Here is a 27,616-nt window from a genome sequence, read left to right as displayed (position 1 = left end):
TTTTTTGGACTATCATGATGTGCTGAGACTTGTGGGTTAGAATCACCCACCCAAATACCCATCAGCCGTCTTCCCGGGGTGACTGACTGACTAATTTGACCCTTCAAATAGCAGCAAACTGATGCTGGCACGTTCTTCTTGCTGAGACTTGCACATGTATTTTGTCTTAGTGTTTTGTGTCTGTACAGCATGTGGTAGAATGGGGTCCTGGCCATGGCTCCAAAGGTACTATGGTAATACAAATAAATAATATTGTACCAGCTCTGAGCTCCCTACAGGACGGACATGCCTGATCTCTGCAGGATCCTGACAGGGCTGGGGCTGCTGTGTGTCTAAATCTTGTGCTTCTCCTCGCTGATCTCTTGCGCAGTGATCTCGACCCCCGCCTGCTGCCAGCACCTCTCTGACGAGGTGCAAATTTGTGACGGCTGCCTGGTGAAAACCACCATCACGGCAGAAAACGAGGTGGAAGCCAACAAACTCTCCAACAACTACAAGGTTTGTTCTGTGTCGTTTCCCTCCCCCCTTCTCTCTTTGGGGTGTCATGTGTTGGTGGCTGAAAGACAGAATCTCCATGAGTGCTGCAACCTCTCTGCTGGCACATATGCTCTCAAGCTAGGCACAGAAAGTGCTTCTCCGTTCTCCGCTGTGGCTACTGGGCTCTGTCCTTCGCTCAGTGCAGTTGTTCCTTACAGAAGTGTGGCCACTGTGTCAGCTGCTTCTGTGAGGGGCCTAGTTGGTAAAAACCCACTCCTGCAACGAGGCTCTAGCACTGGGGTTGGTTATCTTACTCTGGTGTCTGAGAGGAAGGGTGGCTCAGTGGTTAGAGCACTAGCCTAGGCCTTGAGACCTGGTATCAGTTCCCTGCTCTGCTACAGACTTCTTCTTGTGACATTGGGCAAGTCACTTAACCTTTGTGCCTTAGTTCCCCATCTGCTGGAATTATTAATAATTGAAATTAATATGGGAAAGCGCCAAACATAATGTAACCATAAATTTCTTTATTAAATCCAAAGGCCAAATAGTATGTTCTGCAGGTGCTCTAAAAAGCCTAATTATTAAGCAACTTACTACATCCAGACAGTAACAAAACCTATTTAGAAGCACTTGATCAAGAGATTTACGAATGGGCTAAAACCAGGGTTGTTCTGACCCATATTGGTTGGCTCCAGTGTGGTCAGGCAGGTATTAGCAATGAACCCTTTGAGTTTACTTTTTGTGTATCCTTTAACAAACAAGTGATGTCATTGCCAATGACTCACTTCAGCTAAAAACCAATCTGAGACCGTTCACCCTGATTTCCAGTCTTAATCCAGATAAGATTTACAACCTCCGTTCCTCCCAAGGTCTTTCCTCCCCTCCTTCTTGCTGTCCACCAGTTTTCCCATTGCACCTGGAGTCACATCGGCTTTAACACTGGTGTGTGGGTTGGGGGAGGGCCATGTTGGCTCATTTTAAGACCGATTCTCTTGGTTTGATTTTAAATCCTTTGCAGTTAACCCTATCGGTCAGAGGCCTTTTTAGAAACCTCCCCTTATCTTAGTTATTCTTTGAGCCAGACATCCACCCTTCTTCATTCCTTCTGGCTTTATAACTATTACCAAAGCCTTCCTGCGTCTTGCTAGTCAGGGCCTTTCTTTACAACACACCCGTTTCCTTAACCAAACTCAAGCTAACTTTAATTCTCTAATTTTAAACTTCTCATTCCCCATCTGTGAAATGGGGTTAACAGCACTGCCTCATCGGGGTGATCTGATGGTTCTAAACCTCTGCTCCCCTTATGCCCATGCTGCTGATCTCACCGTGACTCCCAGGGGCCCATCTGGCTGATCTGAGGCTGAAAACTGGCCTCCTGCCTAAGTGTCTCTCTCCTAAATGTTTCTTCTACTGTTAGTGGCCATGACCTACATGTTGGCCCTGCTGCTTTGCTAAATACCTCTTCTGACTCGCATCACCTGCCTCTCTCCCATAGATCACGTGTTGCAATTATTACTATGATTATTATTATTTATGCAGGGTATCGCTGCAACACCGATTTAACCATATTTTCTTTGTTCAATCCAAAGGCCGAAAGGGGTTTATACAATTGCTCTAAATGTGCCTAACTAATAAGCAATTCACTACATGCAAATAGCAACAGAAGCGTTTGCTCAAGATACTTACAAATGGGCTAAACCCAGGGGTGCTTAGAAACATTTGGCTTCCACTTGGTCAGGTGGGTATTTAGCGATGAACCCTTTTTAAGAGTTTACTTTTCTGTACCTGTTAACAAACAAGTGATGTCATTGCCAATCCTTGGGCCTTAGCTAAAGCAAGATGAAGGCATTTCTTGTTTGGTCAATTTACTGAACCATGTACCCAATTAACCATGTTTTAATTCTGTTACCTTAGCCTAAACCTTCAATAAGAGAACTGATTTTTCTAAGGGTCACTACAAGTGTAACACACCCCTTCTTTCTCATGACCTCGGCCATTTTGGTCACATGCTTTGGGCCTGTTGCTTATGCCAATATCCCACCTCAATTTAAAACCATAGTTCACCCACATCTAACATGGTCCTATATTCCTACATTGTGCCTGGCAAGTTGAGGGCTCTCAAAAGCAACATGCGGCACCGGTCACCTTGTACGTGGAAACTGAAGTTGGAGGCATGTTATCCTCTTCAGCCATGGGTTGGACAAGTCAGTCAGCCCAGGAGCTGCGCAGGACAATAGCTTCTCCAGATAGTCAGTAACTAAATTCACTTGTCTAGATCAAGGTTTTAGCTGCCCCAGGCTAATGGACAGTGGGAACGTACTAACTGAGAGAAGACCTAGGGGAGCAAAGACGCCCTTTGTGGAGCTAGGCGCTTGCTGGTGCCTGGCGGTGACGGGGAAACCTTCATACCCTGTGGGAAGCCAAAGGGGTGAGGCAGAGGCCAACCGGCCAAAGGAAGAGTTTATTGTCCTGCTCTGACCTCCACCCCATCTGCATCTTTGCTTATAGACTAAGAGCAAAGAAGGTCACTTGGTGAGCAAGAATCAAGGTGAGCAAAAGCAAGGACCTTCTGTGCAGGGACTCATGTAACCAGTCACCACTCTGTCTCCGCATCCTGGAGAGTGCGGACTCTGGGAGAAAATTTGGGGGCTTGAGATGCATGCAAAGGCGATCTCCCTCACAGTGGTGGATATGGGGGCCACTCTCTTCCTTCCCAGGCTCGACAGCAATAGTGCTTTGCCTTCCCGGGTGCAGAGAAAAGCCACCCATTGGCCAATAAAATACAAAACCACCCTGGATCTGGGAATGGCTCAACTTCTCCCAACCCTGCACTGATCACACAGTTCTCCCCCTGGGGGAGAGAACAAACCACACGGGACACACTAGTCATGTTCAATGCCCTGCTGGTAGCTGTTTGGATGCTATGTGGGGGTGTATGAACCTATGCAGAATAGAACAGAAGGGTAGATGCCCTAGGTGTGGCAAAGGTGAGGACTGTCAGGGCAAAACACTTCTTTCCCCTCCCATCCCCCCCACATCCTCCCATCCCCCCCCACATCTTGATGAATGACGGAGCTCTGATCAGAGCCTTCACTTTGTGCAAATTGATTGCCCTTCCATTGGGGAAGCAGTGATCTCATGATAAAACCTTCTGACTTGCGTTAAATTGCAGAACGGGCGAGTCATGCGCCTGAAAACCAACCATTGTTCGTTCTGTAAAATCGTCATTTCCTCACCCCCTTTGCTCGTTAATCTGGATTGATTTCAGTTGAACATAATCTGGAGGACCTCAGCAAAGTAGCCCTGACTGCTGATCCCTGCGTGGGTCTGGAGCTACTGACGCTGCCTCTGCACTGAATGGGTAAGGTTCATCTGGGATGGTAGCTAGCTGGGAATGACGAATAGGTGTTTCATCAAAAAGCCGTGAGTGAAGAATCTGCTGCATGCTCCATAGCAACCAGTCACCAGCTCCAGACTGGATGGGAACAAATCAACACAAGGGCGGGCACTCCGAAGGCTTGTTCTGGGCACTCTGTACTTCAGATGGGTGACAATGCTCTGGCCTCAGTCTTATAATGCTGGTGGTGCCAAAGTGTTACCGAAAGGAGCTGGCTTCTGAGACGCCATCACCTCACACAGTTCTCTCGCTTCATACAGAAGCGTTGTTTATAAAACAACAAATGGGGCCTGCTTTGTTTATAAAATAATACGCCTGAATAAATGGGGCGTGCTTAGGGCAGGTCTGCAGTTGCCACAGTGCAGCATTTTATATCGGTGAAGATGCTACTGCACCAACTGGAGAACCTATCCCGTTGACGTAGGTCAGGAGCGGGCAAACTTTTTGGCCTGAGGGCCCCATCGGGTTTCCAAAATTGTATGGAGGGCCGGTTAGGGAAGGCTGTGCCTCCCCAAACAGCCAGGTGTGGCTCGGCCCCCAACCCCTATCTGAACCCACCCTTGCTTCTCACCCCCTGACGGACCCCCCCGCAACTCGTGCCCCATCCACCACCCCCTGCTCCCTGTCCCCTGACCGCACCCAGACCCCCACCGCCTCATCCAACCCCTCCTCTCATTCCTGACTGCCCCTCTGGGACCCCTGCCCCATCCAACCACCCCTTCTCCCTGTCCCCTGACTGCCCCCGAACCTCTGCCCCTGACTGCTCCCGCCACCCCATCCAACCCACCCCTCTTTCCTGACTGCCCCCACTGGGACCCCTGCCCCATCCAACCACCCCTTCTCCCTGTCCCCTGACCACCCCAACCCCTATCCACACCCCCACCCCTGACCACCCCCTAGAACTCCTCCTCTGCCCTCTATCCAACCACCCCTGCTCCCTGCCCCCTTACCGCGCTGCCTGGAGCACCGGTGGCTGGTGGTGCTACAGCCGCGCCTCCCAGAGCACCAGGTCAGGTCACAGCTCAGCAGCTGCGCTGCCCGGCCGCCCAGAGCATTGCACCAGCGGCGCAGTTAGCTGAGGCTGCAGGGGAAGGGGGACAGGAGGGGAGGGGCCGTGGCGCCAGCCTCCTGGGCCAGGAGCTCAGGGGCTAGGCAGGAGGGTCCCGCAGGCCGTAGTTTGCCCACCTCTGACGTAGGTCCTCCACCCCTTCTTTCCCTCTTGCCCCCGAGTGCTGGTAGCTATGTCAACGGGAGACGCTCTCCCATTGCCAGAACGCTGTCTACACCCGGTGTTAGGCCGATTATAACTGCGTCGCTCCAGGGTGTGGATTTTTCACACCCCTGAATGATGGAGTTATACTTACGCACGTTGGTAATTTAGGCCCGGCCTTACACCATCCATTACTCCCCCATCAGCATATGTTGGCTACAAGCACATTATTAGATGGCTGTAAGCAACATCATGTTCAGTTTCCATTGGGTTTATAAAGTCTGACCCAAAGCTAAGGACCTGTAGGCAACTGAATGTCACTTTGTAGTCAGTTTGCTACTGGGGAGCAAAAACTACTGAAGATCTGGGTGTTCTCACTTGCCTTTGTCCCCCTTTTAGTTGAGGGGGTCAAGGTCTTGTGTCCTGATGGCTGTAGATGTGGAAGTAACTACAGCTGGAAGGAGGTTGGGGGTGCATGAAGTTTAGGAGTGGGAAATGCATGTAACCTGTGTCTAATACCAGCAGCTGGGAGACAGCACCAATGTTCCCTGCATGAGGTTCTTTTCTGACCCCGAGTTACCTTCGTGCCCGAGCACCTCACTGCGTAGCTTATCCTCACAATGCCCCATGAGGTAGGGCAGGGCTCTTGTCCCCCATCTCTCAGATGAGAACTGAGGTACAGAGTAAAGGTCATGCCCAAGATCACGCAGGGAGTCTGTGGCAAAGCAGGGAATTAAACCTGGGTCTCAAGTCCTAGGCTTGTGCTCTAGCCACTAGGCCATCCTTCTGCTGTGCTGTGGGGAACTTTGAAATTCCCTCCAATTCTAAAACCTCTCGCTGCCTTTGCTAACCAAAACACAGCACAGGTAACTCAGGCCACGGAGTCCAAATTGGAACTGGCCAAATGTTCTGTAAGGAAAAATCTCTCCCCCTCCCCCCCAGCCCTTCTCCAGGGAATTCTGGGGTCTGGATTTTTACCCCCCCCTTATGTCACAGGAAGGCTAAATGCCTTTCGGTACATCTACACTGCAAAGAAAAACCCCCGGCACCGAGTCTGAGCCCAGCTCAATTGACTTGGGCTCAGACCCTCTTTCCTTCGCCTGGAACATCTGCACTGTTTGTAATCCCACAGCCCGAGCCCCACAAGTCTGAGTCAGTGGACCCAGGCTCTTTGCAGTGTAGAGATACCCTGTCTGTCCTCGTTAGCGAGGATTAACTGGCTCTGGTATTCACTGTTGGTGTTGTGTGTTGACCACACACAGGATCTTTCACTGCCTTTCTCATCCAGGCTGGGCAGTAAAGAAGTTGACTGAGGTTTCTGGGGTGCTCTCAGGTGTGTGAGCAGAGGGGAGTTGTCCCTCCTATATTGGTGGCTGGTCTCAGTCTGCTAGTCCCAGACAACTTTATCCTGATGTTTGGTTGCCCTCGTGGAAATGAGACCCCAGCCAGAAGTCCCTCCCCAGCTCTGTATCCTGATCTCTGGAGTCAGCCTGGCATTCCGGCTCCCCGGTCAGTCCGAGTAGCGCCAGCTGTATGATCGCCTCCTAGGGAGCAGAGGAGTTGAACTACTGTCTCAGGTCTCTCTAAACCTCCTGTGGATTAGCAACCGCAATCCTAATGTGGGGCAGCCACTGCCTCTTGCCCTCCTTCCCCCTCAGTATATCTGCCCATAGCAGGTTTGTTATGGCTGCAATGTAATAGCAAGTTTCACTGTCACGTGACTGTACACATCCCATGTGTGCTGAGCTTGGGCGGGGGCTGATCAGACACAATAACATGGTCTCCGGTGGCGGGGGGAATAACCTCCTACCAACCGAAGAGCATCTTCTAAAAATCCCTGTTGGTAGCTTCCTTGTGAAACGACCTGCAGCACTTCTGACTAGCTGGAAGGAGTGGAATGTGCTCTCTGGAACGGCAGCACCGGGCAGGTGCCGTCGCCCGGGGTCTGACTTATTTGTCTCTCTCTGCTTCACAGTTTGGCTTTAAGAAATGGAAGAGCCACGTGACAGCCAGGCCCTGGGAAGACCGGTCGGAAATCGTGAAGGAGCTCTACTCCGATCTGAACGTCGTGAAAAGCCCCATAGGTAGGAAATGATGCCCTGCCTGAACTCCCCCTTTCTGGTAAGGACATCTCTAAATCCCCCCCCTCCCTGGCAGCTAGCAGTTCTGAGAGTTCTGTTTTGATCCTATTTATCTGCAAGGCCAGCGGGGGGGCGTCTGGAATCCATCAACCCTCTAACTGGTCAGCACATCTGGTAGGTGATGATAGCAAACTCCTATAGACTGACCCGGCCCTCCTGTTTAAAGTGCCACCGAGTGGGGGCCGTTGCTTCCAAATCCAGGCCTCTGTGCGTACCCTCCTTAAGACCACCTCCCGCCAAAGGGAAGCACTTGATTGCCCTCAGCAGAAGGCAGTGGTGGCCGTCATGTCGGCATTCATAATGTAATATACGCCAGGTCTGCCCACAAGACCAGCAGCAGGGTGACCCTGGCAGCTGCCGCCCTGTAACTCTGACAGACTCTCGCTCTCTGTTGATGAAGGATGGTGTCCTGGGCCCCCAAAGGAAATGGGGCATGTCTGTGGCTCTTGTAGCAAGTAGAAATGGCACCTCCAAGGACTTACAGACAGCAGCAGGATGTTTGTATTAAACAAGGTGGGATTTCTTCCCCCCACGTTCTTCTCTGCGTTGTACGAGCCATTAGTTAACTAATCAGCTAATGTGCCGCATTCCCACTGCTTACGTGACTGCTTCCCTGACTGGGTAATGTCACTTTAGGGGAGTGTTTGCCCACATCTTGGAAATAGAGGGCATGGTGCCCATTGGGCTTAGAGTGTTCCTTTAAAGGCTGGGAGCTAGGGCCTTAGCTGTCTGCATCTGGCGCTGAGCTGAGCAGTGCAGGTCAGCTCCTGGGTCATATGGATCCCACTGCTTGGAGTAACAGGGTAAGAGCTTTTCACTTCAGCTAACAGTGTAGTGTGTGCGTGTGAACACCTACCCAGCCAGAGCATCGGCTCAAGTCCGGGACCTAAGTTCCTCCTGCTGATTAAGAACATAAGAACGGCCACACTGGGTCACACCAGTGGTTCATCTAGCCCAGCATCCTGTCTTCTGACAGTGACCAGTGCCAGATGCTTCAGAGGGCATGAACAGAATTGATCAGGTGATCTATCCCCATCATCCAGTCCCAGAATCTGGCAGTCAGAGGCTTGGGGCACCCAGACCATGGGGTGGATCCCTGACCATCTTGCTAAAAGCCACTGAAGGACCTATTCTCCAGGAACTTCTCGTTCTTTTCTTTTTAACCCAATTATACTTTTGGCCTTTGCAACATCCCCTGGCAACAAGTTCCACAGGTTAACGGTGCATTGTGTGGAGAAGTACTTCCTTGTGTTTGGTTTTTAAAGCTGCTGCCTATTAATTTCATTGGGTGACCCCTGGTTCTTGTGTTTAAACAAAGGGGTAAATAACACTTCCTTATGCCCTTTCTCCATCTCATTCATGATTTTATAGACCTTAGTCATCTCTCTTCCAAGCTGAACAGTCAGTCTTTTTAATCTCTCCTCATAGGGAAGCTGTTCCATACCCCTACTCATTTTTTTTGTTTTTTGCCCTTCTCTGTACCTTTTGCGTTTCTAATACAGCTTTTTTGTTTGTTTGTTTTGAGATGGGGTGACCAGAACCACACACCATCTTCAAGGTGTGGGCAAAGCATAGATTTATATAGAGGTGTTCTGATATTTTCTGTCTTACCTTTCCTAATGGTTCCTAACATTCTGTTAGCTTTTTTTTGACTGCCGCTGCACGTTGAATGGGTGTTTTTCAGAGAACTATCCACAAGGACTCGAAGATCTTTCTTGAGTGGTAACAGCTAATTTAGACCCCATTTCATATGTATATTTGGGATTGTTTTCCAATATGCATTACTTTGCATTTATCAACCGTGAATTTCATGTGCCATTTTGTTGCCCAGTCACCTAGATTTGTGAGATCCCTCTGTAACTCTTCACTGGCTGCTTTGGACTTTACTATCTTGAGTAATTTTGTATTCGCTGCAAACTTTACCACCTCACCGTTTTATCCCTTTTGCTAGACTATTTATGAATGTTGAACAACATTAGTCCCAGTTCAGATCCCTGGGGGACCCCACTATTTACCTCTCTCCATTCTGAAAACTGACCATTTATTCCTACCCTTTGTTGCCTGTCTTTTAACCAGTGATTGATCGATGAGAGGACCTTCCCTCTTATCCCATGACAGCTTACTTTGCTTAAGAGCTTCTGGTGAGGGGACCCCATGAAAGGCTTTCTGAAAGTCCAAGTAGACTATATCCATTGGATTGCACTTGTGCATATGTTTGACCCTCCCCCTCTCCCCACCAAAGAATTTTAGTAGATTGGTGAGGCATGATTTCCCTTTACAAAAGCCACATTGACTCTTCCACAATAAATCGTGTTCATCAATGTGTCTGATTAATTCTGTTCTTCACAATAGTTTCCGCCAGTTTGCCTGGTACTGAAGTTAGGCTTACCAACCTGTAACTGCCTGGATCGCCTCTGGAGCCTTTTTAAAAATTGGCATTACATTAGCTATCCTTTAGTCATCTGGTACGGAGGCAGATTTAAGTGATAGGTTTCATACCACAGTTAGTAGTTCTGCAGTTTCATACTGGAGTTTCTTCAGAACTCTTAAGTGAATCCCATCTGGTCCTGGTGACTTCTTATTGTTTAATTTATCAATTTGTTCCAAGACCACTCTGAGGAACTGTCCCAGATTGAAGTGATGGATAGATTAGTCACCTAAAAAGATTGGCTCGGGTGTGGGAATCTCCCTCGCATCCTCTGCAGTAAAGACTGATGCAAAGAATTCCTTTAGTTTCTCCGCAATGGCCTGGTCTTCCTTGAGTGCTCCTTTAGCACTTCCATTGTCTAGTGGCCCCACTGATTGTCTGGCAGGCTTCCTGCTTCTGATGTCATTAATAATTTTTTTTTTTTTTTTTTTTTGCTGTTAGTCTTTTGCTAGTTGCTCTTCAACTTTTTTTTTTACCTGCCTAATTATACTTGATTTGCCAGAATTTGTGGTCCTTTCTATTTTCCACAGTAGGGTTTGACTTCCAGTTTTTAAAGGATGCCTTTTTGCCTCTGGTTAGCCATGGTGGCATTTCTTGGCCTTCTGACTGTTTGTTAATTTGGGGTATACGTTTAATTTGATCCTTTCTCATGGTGGTTTTTTAAGTGTCCATGTAACTTGCAGGCATTTCCCTCTGGTGACTGTTCTCTTTAATTTCGTGTAACTGGCGTAGTCACTCGTGCGGTTCCTGTTTCTGAAGTCAAACAGTGAGCTGGGAATGAGCCTGGTCTCCGTCCCCCTACTAGTGAATAAGAGTCCCCAGAACTGGGGCTACTTGGCAGTCTCCGCAGAGAAGCCAAGAACGGAATGGGCAGATGGCCACCTCTCCTGTCCTAGCAGAGTTCCCTCTGGGCCAGGGTTGAAGACAATGGCAGGGATTGTGGGGGAGATGGTGTTGCTACCCATGCTGTACTTTGGGGCTCAGAAGAACTCCCTGGGGGCTTACTAGCCTGGGGCTAAGCTCCTTGGCCAGAGGAGGATACAAAAATGGTAAGAGGGCAGCAGAGATCTGCAGCAATAGAGGTCACCGCCCAGGAGAGACCCCTCTTTCTTCCCCACAAAAGTCCCCCCAGCTACAGAGAAAGAGGGGTGCTATTGGTGCATCCTAATCAGGGGCTTTTTCCCCCTCGTTGCCTGTGGCTATCAGGTGTCTGAAATACAAAGCCTGCCTGCTTTCAACCTGTGGAACTCATTGCCAGGAGATGTTGTGAAGGCCAAAACTGTAACAGGGTTCAAAAAATTTGGTAAGTCCCTGGAGGATAGGTCCAGCAATGGCTATTAGCCAAGATGGTCAGGGATGAAACCCCATGCTCAGAGTGTCCCTAGCCTCTGTTTGCCAGAAGCTGGGAGTGGATGACAGCATGGATCACTCGATTGCCTGTTCTGTTCATTTTCTCTGAAGCACCTGGCATTGGCCACTATGAGAAGACAGGATACTGGGCTAGATGCACCATTGGTCTGATCCAGTATGGTCGTTCTTATGCTGGAAGAGAGCTCTTCCTCTCATCCCAGCTACCCTAACTTCCCCGCTCAGCCTTGGGGTGGGGGTGGGGAAGAATCCACCTTACTCATGAACCGCTTCAGCCACTGTCTGTCTCCCACCACTTCTCAGTAGCAGAGTGAAATCAACACAACTCTTCCACTGCTGCTTTACGGGCTCTGGAATAGCAGCAGTCAAACGGACCAGAGTCCAGTTAGTGTCCTGCTGCTGCTTGAGCAGCAGCAGAGGTACCAGAGACGTCTGTCTGCAGACTCTGGAAAACTGCACTGCATCACATCACAGTTGCAGGCTTTTACCTTTGTAGATTCAAGAGCTGGAACATCCAAAAGGGAGTGCTTAAATTCTGCAGAGTGGGGGCTTAGCCACCTCATCCGCCAGGCAGGGTTCCTCACTTGCTTGTGGGGAGTGAGTGATTGGATTCCCAAGCCCAGCTGTACACATTTAGCAGATAAGCAGGACTTCAGTCTCTAGGGCTACTAATACAGCTCCTTTCACCAGGACAAAATTCTGGGTATTAGACTTGATGACTCCGAAACCTACTGGGCCAGCCTTCAGATGGGCTCCTCAGAACTTACCCCTTAGTTTCTCCACAGGTCACTCCCTCAATCCTTATATCTTCTCTTTGCCAGGTTCCACAGTCACATGTGGGAACATCCTCTACCTGCTGCTGTTCGGATGGTGGCTGTCCCTTCTCTATCTCCTGGTTTCTGCCCTGATGTTCCTCACAGTCCTGGGAGCTCCATACGGTGCGTTCTGCAGAGACTCTTGAACTGCGACGTGTATTATCATAGGCCTAGAAGCCAGGGCCCATTGTGCACCGGACACACACAACGCGATCCCTGCCAGTGATCTGTGCTAGCCGTTTTATTTCTTAGACCCAGCTCGGTTCTCATGGAACACTGGGTTACAATCAAGCACGTGTTAGGTTAATCACGTATTGCCGCAGTGCTTAGGAGCCCAGGTCATAGACCCTGTTGTGCTAGCTGCTGTAGAAACACAACAAAAATGGAATTCTTCCCACGCCTGAGAGCGTTCGATCACATCTGTGGGAGGAAAACAGCAACACCAGGTATAAGGAGGCAACGTAAGACATCCAATAACTTCGATTCCAGGTGATTGAGAACTTGCAGCCCTTTAGTACCATGTATACTCCTTCAGAAGCCGAACTTTTTTAGTAAAAAAAGGGAAGCACCAGAGAAGGGGGTCGGCTTATGAACGGGTATAGAGAGGGAGAGGTGGGACACAGCCCCTCCCCCCAACAGAGGGAGCAAGGAGAGGCAGCCCAGCCAGAAGAGGCAGGGCCAGAGTCTCTCCACTTCTGGCCACACTGCTCTCCCCCCAGCCTCCGAAGCAGCTGCAGCCATGTCGCTCGGCCTTGCCCCCCAGAGCAGGCTGTGGTCGTGCCACCCGGCCCGCCGGAGCACGCTGTGACCGTGTCGCCTGGCCCAGCCCGCTGGAACATGCTGCGGCTGTGCCGCCCGGTCTGGCCCGCCGGAGCAGCTGCAGCCGCGCTGCCCAGCCTGCCGGAGCAGCTCCCGCCAGGCCGGAGACATCCTCCCCTGGCCCTCCCCAGATAAGGTGGGAAGGGATGGGATGGGGAGAGTGTGAGGGTCCTGGGCTAGGCGTGAGGTCATGTGGGGGGTGGTCGCAGGGGATACCCCCCTCACCCCCCCAGGGCCCCCCCCCCCCCCCCCCAAAATTTCCCCACCAGTTGCTGTCCCGGCCTGTCAGGGCAAGCAGCTGGTGTGCCGGGACACTTTGTTTACTTAGGTTTACCTCCATGCCTGCGGACGCTCGAGGTAAACAAACCATCTCGGCCCCCCGGCGGCTTATCCTGATAGCCCGGGAGCCAAAGTTTGCTGAGCCCTGAATTATAGGGTCGGCTTATGAACAGGTTATAAAAAAATTGCTATTTTTACTTATCCATCTTGGGGAGGGTCAGTTTATAAACGAACCGGCTTATGATAGAGTATATACGGTAATTAACCATGGGGACAGATTTATTGGGGATGTGGTAAATTCTCCATCACTTAGTCTTTAACTCATTAGTGAGTCTCTTGCTAAAAGAGACACTTTAATTCAAGGACAAGTTCCTGGGTTTGATGCAGGAATTACACCTCTACCTCAATATAACGCTGTCCTCGTGAGCCAAAAAATCTTACCTCGTTATAGGTGAAACCGCGTTATATCGAACTTGCTTTGATCCACCGGAGTGCACAGCCCCGCCCCCCTCGGAGCGCAGCTTTACCGCATTATATCCGAATTTGTGTTCTATCGGGGTAGAGGTGTATTGGATAAAATCTGGTCTGGGTTGTGCAGCAGGTCAGACTAGTTGATCTAATGGCCGGCTAGCTGGCCTGAACCTTGTATTGGTGAAATTTCCTACGTTAAGGTACGCAGCTGCCTAAAAGCAGAAATGTAAAGTTCCCTCTAATTCTTCAGGCAGTGAGCACAACTTCCAAGATTCATCCCTCTCAAATGATAAGTAGGCAGAAAAAGAACTTGCTGTGAAACTCTTACCTAAAACATCAGGGGGCAAATCTCACTACCCTGCTGCAGTGAGACCACTCTCCCCCAAAGCCTGCTTCCCAAACCTGCCTCCAGACCCCTGTCAACTCTTCATGGATGTGTGAGAAGTTGTATGTCACCACTTGAACGCAAGGACTCCTGGGTTCTACTCCGACAGCTGTGATCACACTTTCCTTGTGGCATGAAGTCAAATCACTGAACCCTGCTCATCTTCCCCCTCCGTAAAAATGGTGTTTCTTCTCTTCTGGGGTGGCTAGTTTTAATCGGTCACTGTGTGGATGAAAAGGCCAAGGGCCACCATCCACTGGGACTTCACTTACTATTCTCAAGGGCCCCAGAAAGGATTAGGCAGCCTAGTGCAACAAGGGAGGGCGGTAGAAGGGGTGGGATGGGCTTCCTGGGTAATTCTTCGTTTCCATTGGATGCCTGGTCTCCTCTTCCCTTCCTGGTGGGTAGTAGGACCCCCTGACCTAAAGGCTGTTGGTGGCCCTGCGTCAGGAGCCCCAGGGTGAACTGTTGGGGGAAGGAGTCGGTGTTTCCTGACCAATGACCAAAGACCTGAAGGATGCTCTGCCTCCATTCGAGTTCTGCAGCTATTGCAGGGAGTTTGCTTCTGGTGCAAGAATCCTGTTTCCTGGACCCTGTCCGTCTTGCCTCGCCTCTCCCCAGAAACAGCCAGGCTAAAGTGCAGGAGCGCTTCATAGCTAGCCGTGAGCTTCCTTCCACCCAGCACTCCTCATGGTGACTGAAGGCAGGTCACCTTCCCTTCCACCTGGGCAAATCCCATCCCCCAGGACAGCCTCCGTAATCCTCCTCTGCTGCCTCTGGCTCAGAGGAAGCGCCTGGCAGGTCAAGGGGAAACATTCCCAGCTCCGGGAGTGACTGCCGTCTCCTTTCTCCCCACAGGGAAGCTGTGCTGGGACCTCGCTGGGTATTTTCTCTGGCCATTTGGAAAAGTGATTCAGAAGGTAGAGGGGAGCGGCGGGGTGGAAAATGAGCAACCTGCTTCCTGTCGCTGCCCAGTTCTGAACTGGGGATCCCCAGCCAACTGGCTGACAAAACTGCAGGAGCATAGACTCTTCCCTGCCCCCTCCCTCTCCAGGGGAAGCTGGCTTGCCCGGTACATCCTGGCCAGAAAAGGAGCCAATGTTGGGAATGATCCCCTGCCTAGGTACCTAATGCAGCTCGGGGCATCTGTTAACATGGTAGCAATGATAGCGTGCTCCATGCTGGGTCAGGGCCCTGCATTAGAGGCAGCAATCCAGTGACCTGCAGAGAACAAATGTAAAACGGCAAAGGGAGCTGGAGCAGGCCCCGAGCCTCAGCCTCCAGTACCAGCCTCTGCAGAAGTGAAAGCTGCTCTGCTCATGGTTCCTTCGATGTCCCCTCCCATACTCTCCCCCAGCCCCAAATCTCTGCCCCTCTCTGAAGACCTGCTCTCCTGTCCCCTAGACCAGGACGTACTCTCGAAAGTGCAGCATCAAGTTCAACAAATGTGAAGTCATCTCGGAGGTGAACGAGGCGAAGGAGAGCACCCCTCTGCTCAGCCGCCATGAGATGGCGCCCGGCACTCAGCAGGAGCCCGGCAGCCGTGCGGACGCCACACACTGGGTAAGGCCCCTTCCCCGTGTACCCCGCGCCTGTGTCGCACGGGGCGGAGGGAGGAGTCAGAGATGCTCCATCCCTAGCTGCTCCCTGTGCTGTTGGCGTGGACCGCTCAGGATGGGCTGCTACAGTCTGGCACAAACCAACTCAGCTGTGACTTAAAGTTGTAAGGCCTCTCCCCAGCTTTCGGCCCAGGAGGTGCCTGCTTCTGACTCCCTCAGCAGAGAGTCCAGAAGGAGCTGGGGTCCCCTTCCTTTTCTAAATGCCCCCACAACCGGATGGGAGTTAGGCATGACCTTTCCTACTCTGGATCAGCTGTGGCTTGGCTCACGCTGCTGGGTCCGTATCAGGGCAGTCCTACGGCACTCCGAATACCCTCTCGGAATGGGAAAGAACCAGCGGGGAAACGTCTCTGGCTTCTGAATCCCTGGCCCCGATACTACCCGGGCCAGGAGATGGACGAACAGGATGCCAGTAGGTGGTGTCCAGTTGTACGGTCCCTATAACCGAACCGTGGGCGTAAAGGTCTGTGCTGATGCCCCAGCAGATCTGAGTAACCGCTGGGGAGCCCCGACGGCTCCTGATTGGAAGCGTCTTCCCTTGGCTTGGCACTCCCCTTGGCCGCTCACGCAGCCCTTCCTTCGCTCTTCCCACCAGCGGCGTGTCAACACTTACATCTGGCTCTTGCTGGGCTACCCGGTCCTCGCTCTTGCCCACGGCCTGGTCTGCTTCATCGCCTGGCTCTTCGTGTTCATCATCCCCGTTGCCAAGATGAACGCTCGGACCGTCACCAAAGTCCTGCTCCTGGCCCCGGAGCACGTGCACGTCCAGCGGATGAGGAAGGTTGGTTCCGCAGTGACTGTAACAGGTTTCCTGCCTGCCCCTTGGGGAGGGGGGTGCCTGGCATCTAGAGAGAGTGGCCCGCTACTTGCTAACATTTCCCATCCCTGTACCGGCGGGTTTGGACTGGGAAGACTTGGGTGAGGAGAGCAGTCTGCCCACAGCACCATCTGCATGGGAGGAGCGTTCATCTTCGCTCAGGGCCCCACTTCCCAACCTCCTGGACATAGGAGCGGGCAGAGCAGCTGCGGAAGGGCTGGGTGGGTTGGCTTCTTCTTGTGCAGAGCTAGGCTGGGCTGGTGGGGAAGCAGCCAGCAGGGCGATCCTGGAGGATGGTCGGCTTCAAGCCACCCGCAGTGTCCCCTTCCCAACGCCGGTGCAGGTGAGCGCAGGGCTGAGCCGGTCGACGTGCCTAGCACAGGGCTCCAGACCAACCTGCTCCGGCGCTCTGGCTGGCGCAGTAGAGAGCGGCTCTGATAAGTCCCTCGCTAAAGGTGCCTCCATCCCACAAAGGAGGGCAGGGGAGAGCCCAGTGAATCCTTTGGCATTTCCCCTTGTCTGAACAATCCTCCTTTCCTTGGGGGACGCCATGAAATGGGAAGCTTTAGGCTGCCTCGGCTGGAGACGTCTCTCCCAGCACTGCCGAGAATAGCGAGGTTGGCTGCGGATTAGAAACCACCCTAACGCCTGGGCTCTCTGACCCCGCAGACAGAAGTGCCGCTGGAGGCCGAAGTGGTCCTGTGCTGCTACCGGGCCGTTAATGCCTATTACTACAAATATGCCGTGGATGGGATCAACGTCTTCGCCGTCAGTATCCTTCAGACGGCTGCCTGGCTCCAGTGCCAGCATTGGGGGAAACGCCGGTGTTGCTGGGTAACGCGTGTTGGGCGGCCCAGGGCTCCCCTGGGGCAGAGAAGGGATATGGAGGCCCTGAGAGAACGTACAGGAACCTCCTGCAGAGGTGTGCATGCAGCCTCTCTGCTCCCAGGTGTTCTCCACACATCCCTGATGAGCTCAAGGCAATCCTTCAGCAGGCTCTGAGCAGCTGGCATGGCTAGTGCGGGGTTAGGGGAGAAGGACCCTGCCTTGGATGGAGGCTGGCAGAGGTGCGAGCGGCGTACATGTGCTCAGCAGACGCTTGCGCTCTCTGACAATGAGGCATGGCCAGGTAGTAGGAAAAACGTGAGCGTTGGCTTTGTGGCTAAGGACCAAGCCTGGGTGTTGGGAGATCTGGGTTCAGTCCATCTACATGGACTCTCCTGCTCAGGTTATTTAACCTCCCTCCTGGGGTGTGGAGGCAAAGCACATCCCCAGGGCGAGGCGCTCTGGTCCTCGTGATGGGTGCCCCAACATGGCCGGGAAGTGCCCCTTGACCGGCCGCCGCGCAGACCTGCTGCCGCTCGTGATCGTGACTCTGGTTCTGGGCTATGTCGACAGCCACAACCGTTTCACCAGCTCTCCTGTGAAGTTCACCCTCTCGCTGCTCTCCATCATGCCCCTTTCGTACTACATCGGCATGGCCATCGCCAGGTGAGGCCGCGCCTTCTCCCACATCCGGCAGGGGGCTGGGGTTCAAAACAATCCCTTGTGTAATTCCCTCCCCCTCCCCCCGTTCCGAAGCTGCATTGTGACATCTCGCTGGCGAACGGCGTAACAGGGCACAACGTGACTCTCCTTGTCTCCCCTCCCCCCCCACACCCCCCATCTCACACCCTCCTTGCTGGGAGGGGTCCTGGCTGCTACTTGGGCAGATCATCCCTGCGATAGGCCGTGGGCTTCTTGTGGCAAATCCAGCTGAAGGCATGAGCTCCCCGTGGGATTCTTGGACTCCCGGTTAGGAGTGTCACTGTGCGTAGCTGGCTCATCGCTCTGTATCCAGGCCCCGCCCCTGCTGTCTCTGGGGAGGAATATGCAGCCCTCCTAGGCAGTGGCGGATTAGCCACTGGGCCAACAAGGCCCATGCCTGGGGGCCCTGGAAAAATGGGCCCAGACCTGCTCCAGTTGGGGTGCAGGGGCTTGTCCTGCTCCAGCCCCATGCCCAGCACTCCAGGCGGAGTGGGGCAAGCCCCGGCTGGAGCACCAGGCAGAGCGGGGGGACTGCAGGCGGAATGGGTGGGGAGGGGCCCCCACTTGCTCTGGCCCAGGGCCCCATAATACCCTAATCTGCCCCTGCTCCTACACTAACCCCGCAGGCTGTTCTAGAAAGGGCGGCTGCATGCAGTATCCGCGACAGGAAAGCTTGCCGAGATGACGCTAAGCTGTCCAGCCACGTGTGCGGCGGCACAGCCAGTAGCCCAGGGCCCCCTAGCACCGGGCAGAGCCACTGACGTGACCCCACTTCCAGCAGGCTTTTGGCTGATCCTCGGGTTTCCACTTCAGTGCTGCCCTGTTTAGCTTGAGCGTGCAGCACAAAGGGGCGTAATGGCAGCCCTGCTGGTGAACAGATTTGTAGAGGACGGCGGCACCCTCCCTAAAACAATCAAACGTGCCCTAAAAAGTCCCTTTGTGAGGGCTGGGAGCCAGGTGGCTCCAATATAGAAGGTTGCACCAGTAGCCGGAATTCTCCTGCTCACGTTGAATGATCCATCAGACTGTCTCCACCCAGGATCTGTCTCAAGCCGCCTCCTGCTAACTAACCCCCTGCCTTCGTGTGACTTAGTATTTCAGCTCAGAGTAACTTTGCGGTGGGGGCTGTGGTGAATGCCTCCTTTGGCTCCATCATAGAGCTGACCTTCTACATCACGGCGCTGATCAAGGGCTCCCGGGAAGGGAACAAGTGTTACGAGGAGATTGTGAAGTCGGCCTTGACGGGGACCCTGCTGGGCTGTGTCCTCCTCGTGCCGGTGAGTCTGGCTGGAGGCTCGTGGCCTGGGACTGTGCTCCGGGCTCAGCTGTCGGAGCAGGCAGCTTCTGGTAGTTCTGCCTCTTGGTTCTAAAGTGCTCCATTCAGACTCCTAACCCCCCCCCCCCGCCTCCTGCTAACTCACCCCCTGCCTTCCCCCCCCCCCCCCTCCCCCCCCCCCCCCCCCCAAACCTCTGCCCTATCCAACTGCTCCCTGTCCTCTGACCGCCCCCTTGGGACCCTCCGCCCCTTATCCAACCCCCCGGCCCGGCCCACTTACCATGCTGCTCAGAGCAGCACGTCTGGCTGCCGCACCGGCTGGAGCAAGACACGCTGCCGCTCTGCTCAGCAGGAGCGCACCGCTCCGCCGCCCAGAGCGCAGCCCGTGCGGCGGCATGGCTGCAGGGGAGTGAGGACAGCAGGGGAGGTGCCGGGGGCTAGCCTCCCCAGCCGGGAGCTCAAGAGCCAGGCAGGACAGTCCCACAGGCCGGATGTGGCCCGCGGGCCGTAGTTGCCCACTTCTGCCGTTTGAAATGCACCTCAGCTGAGGCCACCCAAGGCTCAGGCGTGATAACTGAGTGTCCCCTGTTCCTTTCAAGGGCTTGTGCATGGTGATTGGAGGCATCCGCCACCAGGAGCAGAGGTTTAACAGCAGATCGGCAGGCGTCAGCTCTGCCCTGCTCTTCCTCTCCGTGGGAGGTAAGCAAGTAACTGGCCACGCACTGAAGCCCTGGGTACAGGAATGAGACCGAAATGCATCGTCTCCTAACCTGAACGTGTTGGCCGCACGCACTGACCAGGCCTGTCTCCTACAGGCTGTCCCCATCTTCCGATCTCGAGGCCTCTCCAGTGAAGCCTGGCTCTGCTGCAGGGCTCCAGCCGTGAGGGATAAATGTACCCTGTGCACATCCCCTGGGGGTTATGACCTAGTTTCAGGCTGGTTTTGTGGAGTTCCATCTCTGCTCCGTCCCTTCGATTGGCAGCGCCCATTCCAAATATGGGACAGTGTCTGGAGTTACATGCTGCTCACAAAACGCTGCGGCCCATCATTGCAGGGAGGTGCCCACAGTTCCGGGGAGCTGGGTGGGACACCCTCCTGTGCACAATGCAGCTCCTTGAGCTAGAGGTGGGGTGCCCTGAGCAGGACGTATCGCCCCTCTTACTTCCCCTGGGTACTGGACACCTTGACTCCTAGGGGGGTTACTTCCATCCAGCTGGCTGGCATAAAATGGGTTTGGCTCTGCCTAGGTCCTGGGAGCGGGCAGGTGTCCAGAGTGGCCATGCAGTCAGGATGTGTTGCTTTTTATCAAAAAGCCAGGGATTGAATAGAACAAACTCTACTCTTTTGTGTAGGGAGTGGGGCCCTCGGGGAACGGTCAGAGCACACTGGCGGGGAAGCGTGTACTGTTCCTTGGACAGAGGATGTGTGTTCTTGGGCTCTCTGGTGGGTTGGGAACAACCTATTAAAGGGACTGTTATTCCCTAATGGCCCGTCTCCAGGCATGGTGGCCAGATGGAGGGGGGATAGGCGGGAATTCCTCTTAGCCAGCTGCTGGAGAGGAGAATCAGCACTTATTCCCGCCGCGAAGTGGGACTCTGTGCTCTGCCGTTCATTCAGTCTCTGCAGCCGGATGTGGCCAAAGTCTTGATCAGCTTCCCAGTGGAAGTGTGGTGTCTCTTGCACCCTTTTCCTCTTGCCCTGGGTCTTGTCGCCAGTGTTAGCCGACGGTGTGGTGTGAAACCCCCCCGGATCCATTCCAACCCACCTTTCTCTCCCCTGACAGGTGTGTTTGCTCCAACTCTGTTCTCCAAAGTCTATGGGAGGTTGGTCTGTGGCGAATGCCAGAACATTACCCAGAGTCCAGCGGGACACTACCTCTGCCAGAACTGCCACTTTGACCTGGTAGGTGGAACTCTGGACACCTAAATATATTCGCTCTTGTACAGGCCACATCTCATGGGCCTGGTGACCTGTAGATACCACTGCCCAGCCATACAGGGGATCTGTATCCCTGATCCCTGGCCTCTTCACACTTGCAGTGCCCATGACTGCTTAGCAGTGCCTGTCTCCTTGATGGGGGCAGGGTGTAGCCGACAAGGGCCAGACTTCTCTGCAAATCAGTGACTCCTCCAGGTGAGATTGGTGGCTGCTGCAACATGGGTGGTCTTCATGCATTACAGAGGCTTCCAGGTTGGGTTGGGAACAGGAAGGACCCAGTTGGGGGTGGGGTGTCCCCTGCTAGACCATGACATTCTGTGATGCCTGGTGTACAGTACGTTCTGAATTCAAGTAACTAGCCAAACCTGCACTCATGATCAGCAGGCAGCTGCTCAAGAAGAGGAGGAGGGCCTTGCTTTTCTGGGCAGCACAAATGCTGTACAAAACTACTGGTCCTGTACACCAAAATGCAGCCACCTCTAGGGTGGAGGCATCTCGGAGGTCTGCATCTTTACAGGCCCACTCCTTGTGGTGCATTGGTGGTCACTCCTGACCGACTTTCCTGTGCTTGGCGGTAACTAACCACTGAGGACTGAGCTGCGCGTGGAGGGTGTTCTGTGTGCGCCTTCAGGACTCCAAACACTCCAGTGTGCCAGCCAGAGTTACAGAGCAGGTTGGTCCAGTTCTTAGCTTCTGGTAGCTGGCATTCCTAATTCCTCGCTTGTATCCTGAGGCTGCTGAGGAAAGAATATACTGAGATCACATGGAATGGGGAGGTCTCTTATTAATCTGATCACTTTTCTCTCCACTGCATGCACCCAGACTCCCTGCTTCCTCTTGGGGAGCTAAAAGTGTTCTGTAAGACTCTAAAGGCTCTGTGAGATTCCAGATCAGTGTCTCCAGCCTGCCCAGCTAACGTAGGGGAGAATAATCCTTTTGATAACTGCAAACTCAACCCAGCTTGAGTCTCTGATCCCATGCGATTGCCATCTTGTGCCCAATCTCCAGAAAGAGGGTCTGAGGACCACAATAGTTTCTCAGATTCATCTGCAACTCCTTCTGCTTCAGGAAGTCCTCGACACTACCCTCTGCATCCGTTCAGACTTCAGCTCCACAGTCTAAATGTTCAGCCTTTGTCCTGGTGGCCTCCTCCCGCTTCCAGCCGACTGAAGGGTTCCAAGAAGCCACAGGCCCTGTCTGGGCCGGACTCCGTTCCGGCAGCCCTCAGTCAAGCCCCAAGACGTTGTGTGGCCGAACTGAGGGCTGGGTGGTTGGATCCCACTGTTCAGGTTCCAGAAGAAAGGTGGAGAACCAGTTCAGTACCTCATGCCTCACAGCAATCTGACCCTAACATTGCAGCTGCAGGACCGGGGTCTGTCCCAGTTGCCTGGAAGATGGATGTAAGCAGTGCCTTTGAATTAGGGCCATCAGCGTCTTCGGTGCCGCAGCATCCGAGATGGAGGAAAAAGCCACATAGGAGCAAGACAGCCAGCATGAACTCTGATACGTGGGAACCAGAACTGCTAGCAGATTCCATCTGATTTTTTGATAGGGCCACAACAGTTCCGAAGCAGAGACTTGTTCCACCTCCAGCTTCAGTAACTGAAGAGAGGAGCTCACATGGGCCATCGGATCGGACGGTGGCCAAACCTTTGGATCTGCGGTCGTTTCCTGGTCCAGTCTGTCGGTTCCGCACAGTTCTGTCCCTATCGGCTCTGGTGCATGCCTTGGATCCTGGTGCAAGGCGCATGGCTCCTGAAAGGAGGCATGTATCCTTGGTTCCAAGATTGTCCTTCATCACTTCCTAGGAAGAAGAGACTGGATCCCGCTGGCTCTTCCCTGGACCTTTCTCATCCCTCCTCTCAGGCTTCCAACAGGGCCTCAGCAAAGAGCAGGATCCCCATTCCTCCCTCTGCATCGGTTACTATCCCTGGTACGCTTTCTCGGGCCCCAACCTGGACCCTCTCCAGGAGGAGGATAGAGAAAGAACTGACCTGCAGCGAGGTTCTGACCACCCTTTTGGTCCGGCCCCTATTGGCATGTTCCTGACCCCCAATAGTAGGGGAGACTTGGCAGTCCTGGGGCCTTAGTGGGGGACCACCTCAGGTCCTCTCCAATTTATCCTCCACGTGGATGGAGAGGGGACACTTCATCTGCAAAGAATCTGAAAGCCCAGGATCCTCAGATCCTGCTCCCCCAGTTCCATGGACACTACAGTGAAAGCTGGGACTCAGTCTGAGGGGGATGAAGAGAGAGCTGCTCTCTTTGGACAGGAGCTTTTTAGGACCTAATCGTGAGGCTGTGACCTATGTGGGGGTGGCATCAGCCTTTTCGCCTTCTGGGGATGCTATGCATTTCTATGACTTAAAGCATCCCAGGGTGTCCACTCAAATCTCCCTGCAGTACTGGAGGAAGAGACTTCTCCGTATCTTACATCCTCCGTGCCACTGCCAAAAGTAGGATATTGTTGCCCATCCTGGATGAGTTATGAGGGCTGGCCACCTCTGCCTGGCCCACTGACCGCCCATCTCTAAGAAAGCAAATGAACTATATTTCTGAAGGGAATCTTACTTCCATATCTGCTTTTGTGCTGAATTCATTGGTGGTGGCTGCTGCCAGCAACAGGAGGTCTGGACAGCTACGGTGGGGGAAGGGGGAGAAAGGTGGTTCTTCTCCTCATCCCTCAGTGTTAGGGTGGCACATTACCTGACAGTTCTGGCCCATTACCAATTCCATCTATGGGGGGGAAGTGTTGCTTTTCTCCAGGCCTTGCCTGATGGCAGGACACAGCCGGTAGACGCCATCTTATTGGAGGGTCAGAATGTAGCTAGACACTCCCTCAGGGCTTCCTTCAATGCTTTGGACTCTGATGTCAGAGCATTGGCGTCAGCTGTGACCATCAGGGGCATGCATGGCTTTGATCCTCCCCTCCTACCTATGGACGCTCAAAGTCAGCTGGGAGAGCTTCTTTCTGGAGTGGAGGGTCTCTTCAGTGAAAAGACCATTGGAAAAACTAAAGGAGATGAGATCAACAGCTCAATCTTTGGGGTTGATGCCATCTACTCGAAGGAGGCCCTCCAGTCCTCTTGCCGATACCGGAGGCAGCATTACCCCAACCTTCAGTCATCCTGTCACATGTCAACAATATGCAGCCTCACAGAGCCATTCTGGAAAGAGGCCTTTCAAACAAGGTTCCAAATCTAAACTGCCCCGCATCCTCATCCCAGACAAGTCCACCCTCTGTTTTGGTGAGATCTTTGAGAGTCAAGAACCAACCAACCAGCACTCTTCTACCCTTTCCTTTGGAGGCAGGCTAGCCCACTTCATCAACACATGGAAGCAGGTTACATCAGACCAACAGGTCTTGGAGATCATGGAAATGGGCTATGCCATACAACCGGAAAGACTGCCTCCTCCCAACTCCCCCTACCCATCCCTCTGCAGGGACCCCTTTCACAAGGCAATCCTTCTCGCAGGCGTGGAGAAGTTGCTTCTGGTAGGAGCTGTCAAGGAGGCTCTCGCTTACTAGAGAGGGGTCAAGGTTTTTACTCCAGGTTATCTTTCTGGTGCAAAAGAAGGAATTGGAGATTTTGGCCAATTCCCAATTTTAAGAGCATCTGGAAGCTTTTGGTTCCATATGCTGACTCTGGCCTCCATAATCCGTTCTCTGTTGGTCCAGGATTGGCTTGTGATTCTGTCTAAAAGATGCATATTTCCAATCGTGATTTGACAAAACCATTGGAAGTGTTCCATTTGTGATGGCCGGGCACCAGTTCCAGTACAGGGTGCTCTCATCTGGCCTTTCCACAGCACCCAGGGTATTGGCAAAATGCCTGTCTGTGGTAGTAGCACATCTGAGGAATCAGGGTATTTTTGTTTACCTTTACCTGGAGAGTTGGCTACTGATGGCTGCTGTGCGCGAGGGCCCATTGAGCACCATAATCACCACAAGTGGTCTGCTTTTTTCCCCCCTCTTTAGACCTAGAATTTTTCCTCAACCTCCCAAAGACTATCCTCTGTCTTACACACAGGATTTCTTTTACGGGTGCCATACTGGACTTGGAAGGGAGAGCTTTTCTGAGGACAGATTGTCTCATTCTGAGAAATGTCTATCCTCTGTGTAGGGCAGGGGTCGGCAACCTTTCAGAAGTGGTGTGCCGATCTTCATTTATTCACTCTGATTTAAGGTTTCACGCGCCAGTAATACATGTTAATGTTTTTAGAAGGTCTCTTTCTATAAGTCTATAATATATAATTAAACTATTGTTGTATGTAAAGTAAATAAGGTTTTTAAAATGTTTAAGAAGCTTCATTTAAAATTAAATTTAAAATGCAGAACCCCCCGGACCGTGGCCAGGACCCGGGCAGTGTGAGTGCCACTGAAAATCAGCTCGTGTGCTGCCTTCGGCACACGTGCCATAGGTTGCCTACCCCTGGTGTAGGGCAACTTTGAATCTTTGATAAAGTTCTTCCTGGGTCTCATGGGGGTGTTTATGGCAGCCACTACCTACAGGACTCCAGTTGACTGTCTGAGAATGAGACCTATTCAGCACTGGATGTCCCAGGCCTACAGTTCAAGTCGGAACAGTCTTCAGTTGATCACCATGTCTTGGAATGTCGTGGTCTTGCTAGACTGGTGGCCAACCAGGACAAACCCGCTCAAGGGTGTGCAGTTCAGTTCTATGGGTCCATCCCAGACGTTGACTCCGGCTGCATCAATGGTCAGGGGTGGGGCACTTGAGTCACTTAACAATTTGGGGGTCCTGGTCGTCTTGAAAGAACGTTGCACATCAGCGTACTGGAACTAAGAGCAGTTCATCTGGCTCGGCGTGTTCTTCATCTGCAAGGGAAGGCTGTGCAGGCAGTAATGAGCGTAACACCGCCAGTGCAACATCTCAACAAGCAGGGGGTGCTCATTCCACCCCCTTGTGCGCAGAGGGGTTTCTGCCTCAACATTTGTCCTGTAGCCCTATATCTGGCTGGGGAGAACAAATGCAGATTGCCTCAGCAGAGACTGCTCCTAGATGCATGAGTGGCCCCTGAAGGATCAGCTGGTTCAGACCTTATCTTCTAGGTGTTGTGGACCTGTTCGCAGTAAGGTTCAACAGTGTCGTCATGGGGACAGCTCTCTCTCTCTCTCTCTCTCTCTCTCTCTCTGATATCTTCCTGCTGCACTGGAGGAGGTGTCTGATGTATGCCTTTCCTCGACTTCCCTTGGTGCAGAAGACACGTCAGGACAGGGGCAGGATGATACTCATTGCACTGGTTTGGCCTCCTCGGCAGTGGTTTACCAATCTCCTTCAGCTATCTGGCAGTCTTTATGCACCTCCCTCTGCCTCCTGTCCCAATTGGGGAGAAGGATTTTTTTCACCTGGACCTGCAGTCTGTACTTGTGTTCTTCATCTGTGCAGGACATACTAGTTAACTCTTAAAAAACGGTCCACCAGAAATTGCTACCATCTAAAGTGGTCCAGATTTCAGGCATGGATGCAGAGGAAGTCTGATTCTCCTAGATCTGTTTTCATTTTGTGTGTTCTGGAATGCTTAATGTATTTTGAAAAGGGGAAAAAAATCAAGGGTTGCATAACTCATAATTTAAAGGTCCATTTTGCAGCCATCTCCATGTATCTTACTTAGTTGACTGTAGATGGCTGCTTTGTTCATGTTTTGGTTAAAAAGTTTGAGAGATTTATCAAATGTCTATTCTCCTGTTCGAGACCCTGCCCTCTTGAGACTTCAGTTTGGTTGTGACCACGTTGATAAAATCTCTGATCAAACCATTGGCGGAGTATTAGTTAAAATGATGAAACAATCTCAAGGCCTTCATTATTGCCATTAAGTTCACCAGGAGAATGAGTGAACTGAATGCACTCATGGCTGATCCACCTTTCACAAGGACACGGTAATCTTTAGACCTGATCCTTAGACCTGGTCTTATCAAAGATGACCTCAGATTTCTTCCCCCTCCGATTAAATCAGTCAGTTGTATTTCACTTTCACTCCCCACAACCAAGCCACATTCTAAGGAGAATCTGTCCTCCATACATTGGATGCTAAAAGGGCTCTCACCTGTTATTCAGACAGAACTAAGTCTTCATATATCAGAGGGGTAGCCGTGTTAGTCTGAATCTGTAAAAAGCAACAGAGGGTCTGTGGCACCTTTAAGACTAACAGAAGTATTGGAGCATAAGCTTCCGTGGGTGAATGCCCACTTCGTCAGACGCCTCTGTTGCTAAGTCTTCATAAAACCTCAAGACTGTTTAGTTTTTCCTATGCTAAGAACAGAGGGCGTACGCTTCCCTCCCAGGGCACTGCTGAGTATTACACGCCAGAAAAAGTTCCCGTCCCTGCTTCAGTTGGACCAGATTCCGCTAGAGCTGTGGCTGCTTCATTCACTCAGCCGAGGCGGGCACCAGTTGCTGAGATCTGCCATCTGGATTTCAGTGCCTGCTTCCAGCCAGCACTAGGCTCTGGATTTGGCTGCTAGTGGATGCAGGGTTTGGCAAGGCACTGCTTCAGTCTTTGTTCAGCTAGGACTCTGTTCCCGTCTCCAGGGTCGTTTCAGCAGTACCTCTGTCTTTCCCATCAGTCATTCGACTCGATTTCCCCATGTTCAGTATCCTCACACCTTCTTGTCAACTGTCTGGA

General features: G+C 52.5%; 1 protein-coding gene across 1 annotated transcript in view; it reads left to right on the top strand.

The window, feature by feature from the left end:
• The window catches only part of LOC112102064 (putative cation exchanger C521.04c), a 68,435-nt gene that overhangs the window by 33,235 nt on the left and 7,584 nt on the right, over positions 1-27,616 (top strand). Inside the window, 11 exon segments of the mRNA XM_026649000.1 lie at positions 371-498; positions 7,060-7,168; positions 11,843-11,959; positions 14,649-14,710; positions 15,195-15,353; positions 16,005-16,194; positions 16,900-16,998; positions 17,576-17,717; positions 18,847-19,030; positions 19,629-19,728; positions 20,814-20,932. Of these exon segments, the coding sequence (XP_026504785.1) occupies positions 371-498; positions 7,060-7,168; positions 11,843-11,959; positions 14,649-14,710; positions 15,195-15,353; positions 16,005-16,194; positions 16,900-16,998; positions 17,576-17,717; positions 18,847-19,030; positions 19,629-19,728; positions 20,814-20,932 (1,409 nt within the window).

The sequence above is a fragment of the Terrapene carolina genome, unplaced genomic scaffold (genome assembly GCF_002925995.2).
Source record: "Terrapene carolina triunguis isolate 2854851 unplaced genomic scaffold, T_m_triunguis-2.0 Scaffold68, whole genome shotgun sequence".
Taxonomy (NCBI): domain Eukaryota; kingdom Metazoa; phylum Chordata; order Testudines; family Emydidae; genus Terrapene; species Terrapene triunguis.
The sequence above is the reverse complement of the archived record's forward strand: the minus strand, read 5'-3'. Positions and strand labels throughout refer to the sequence as shown.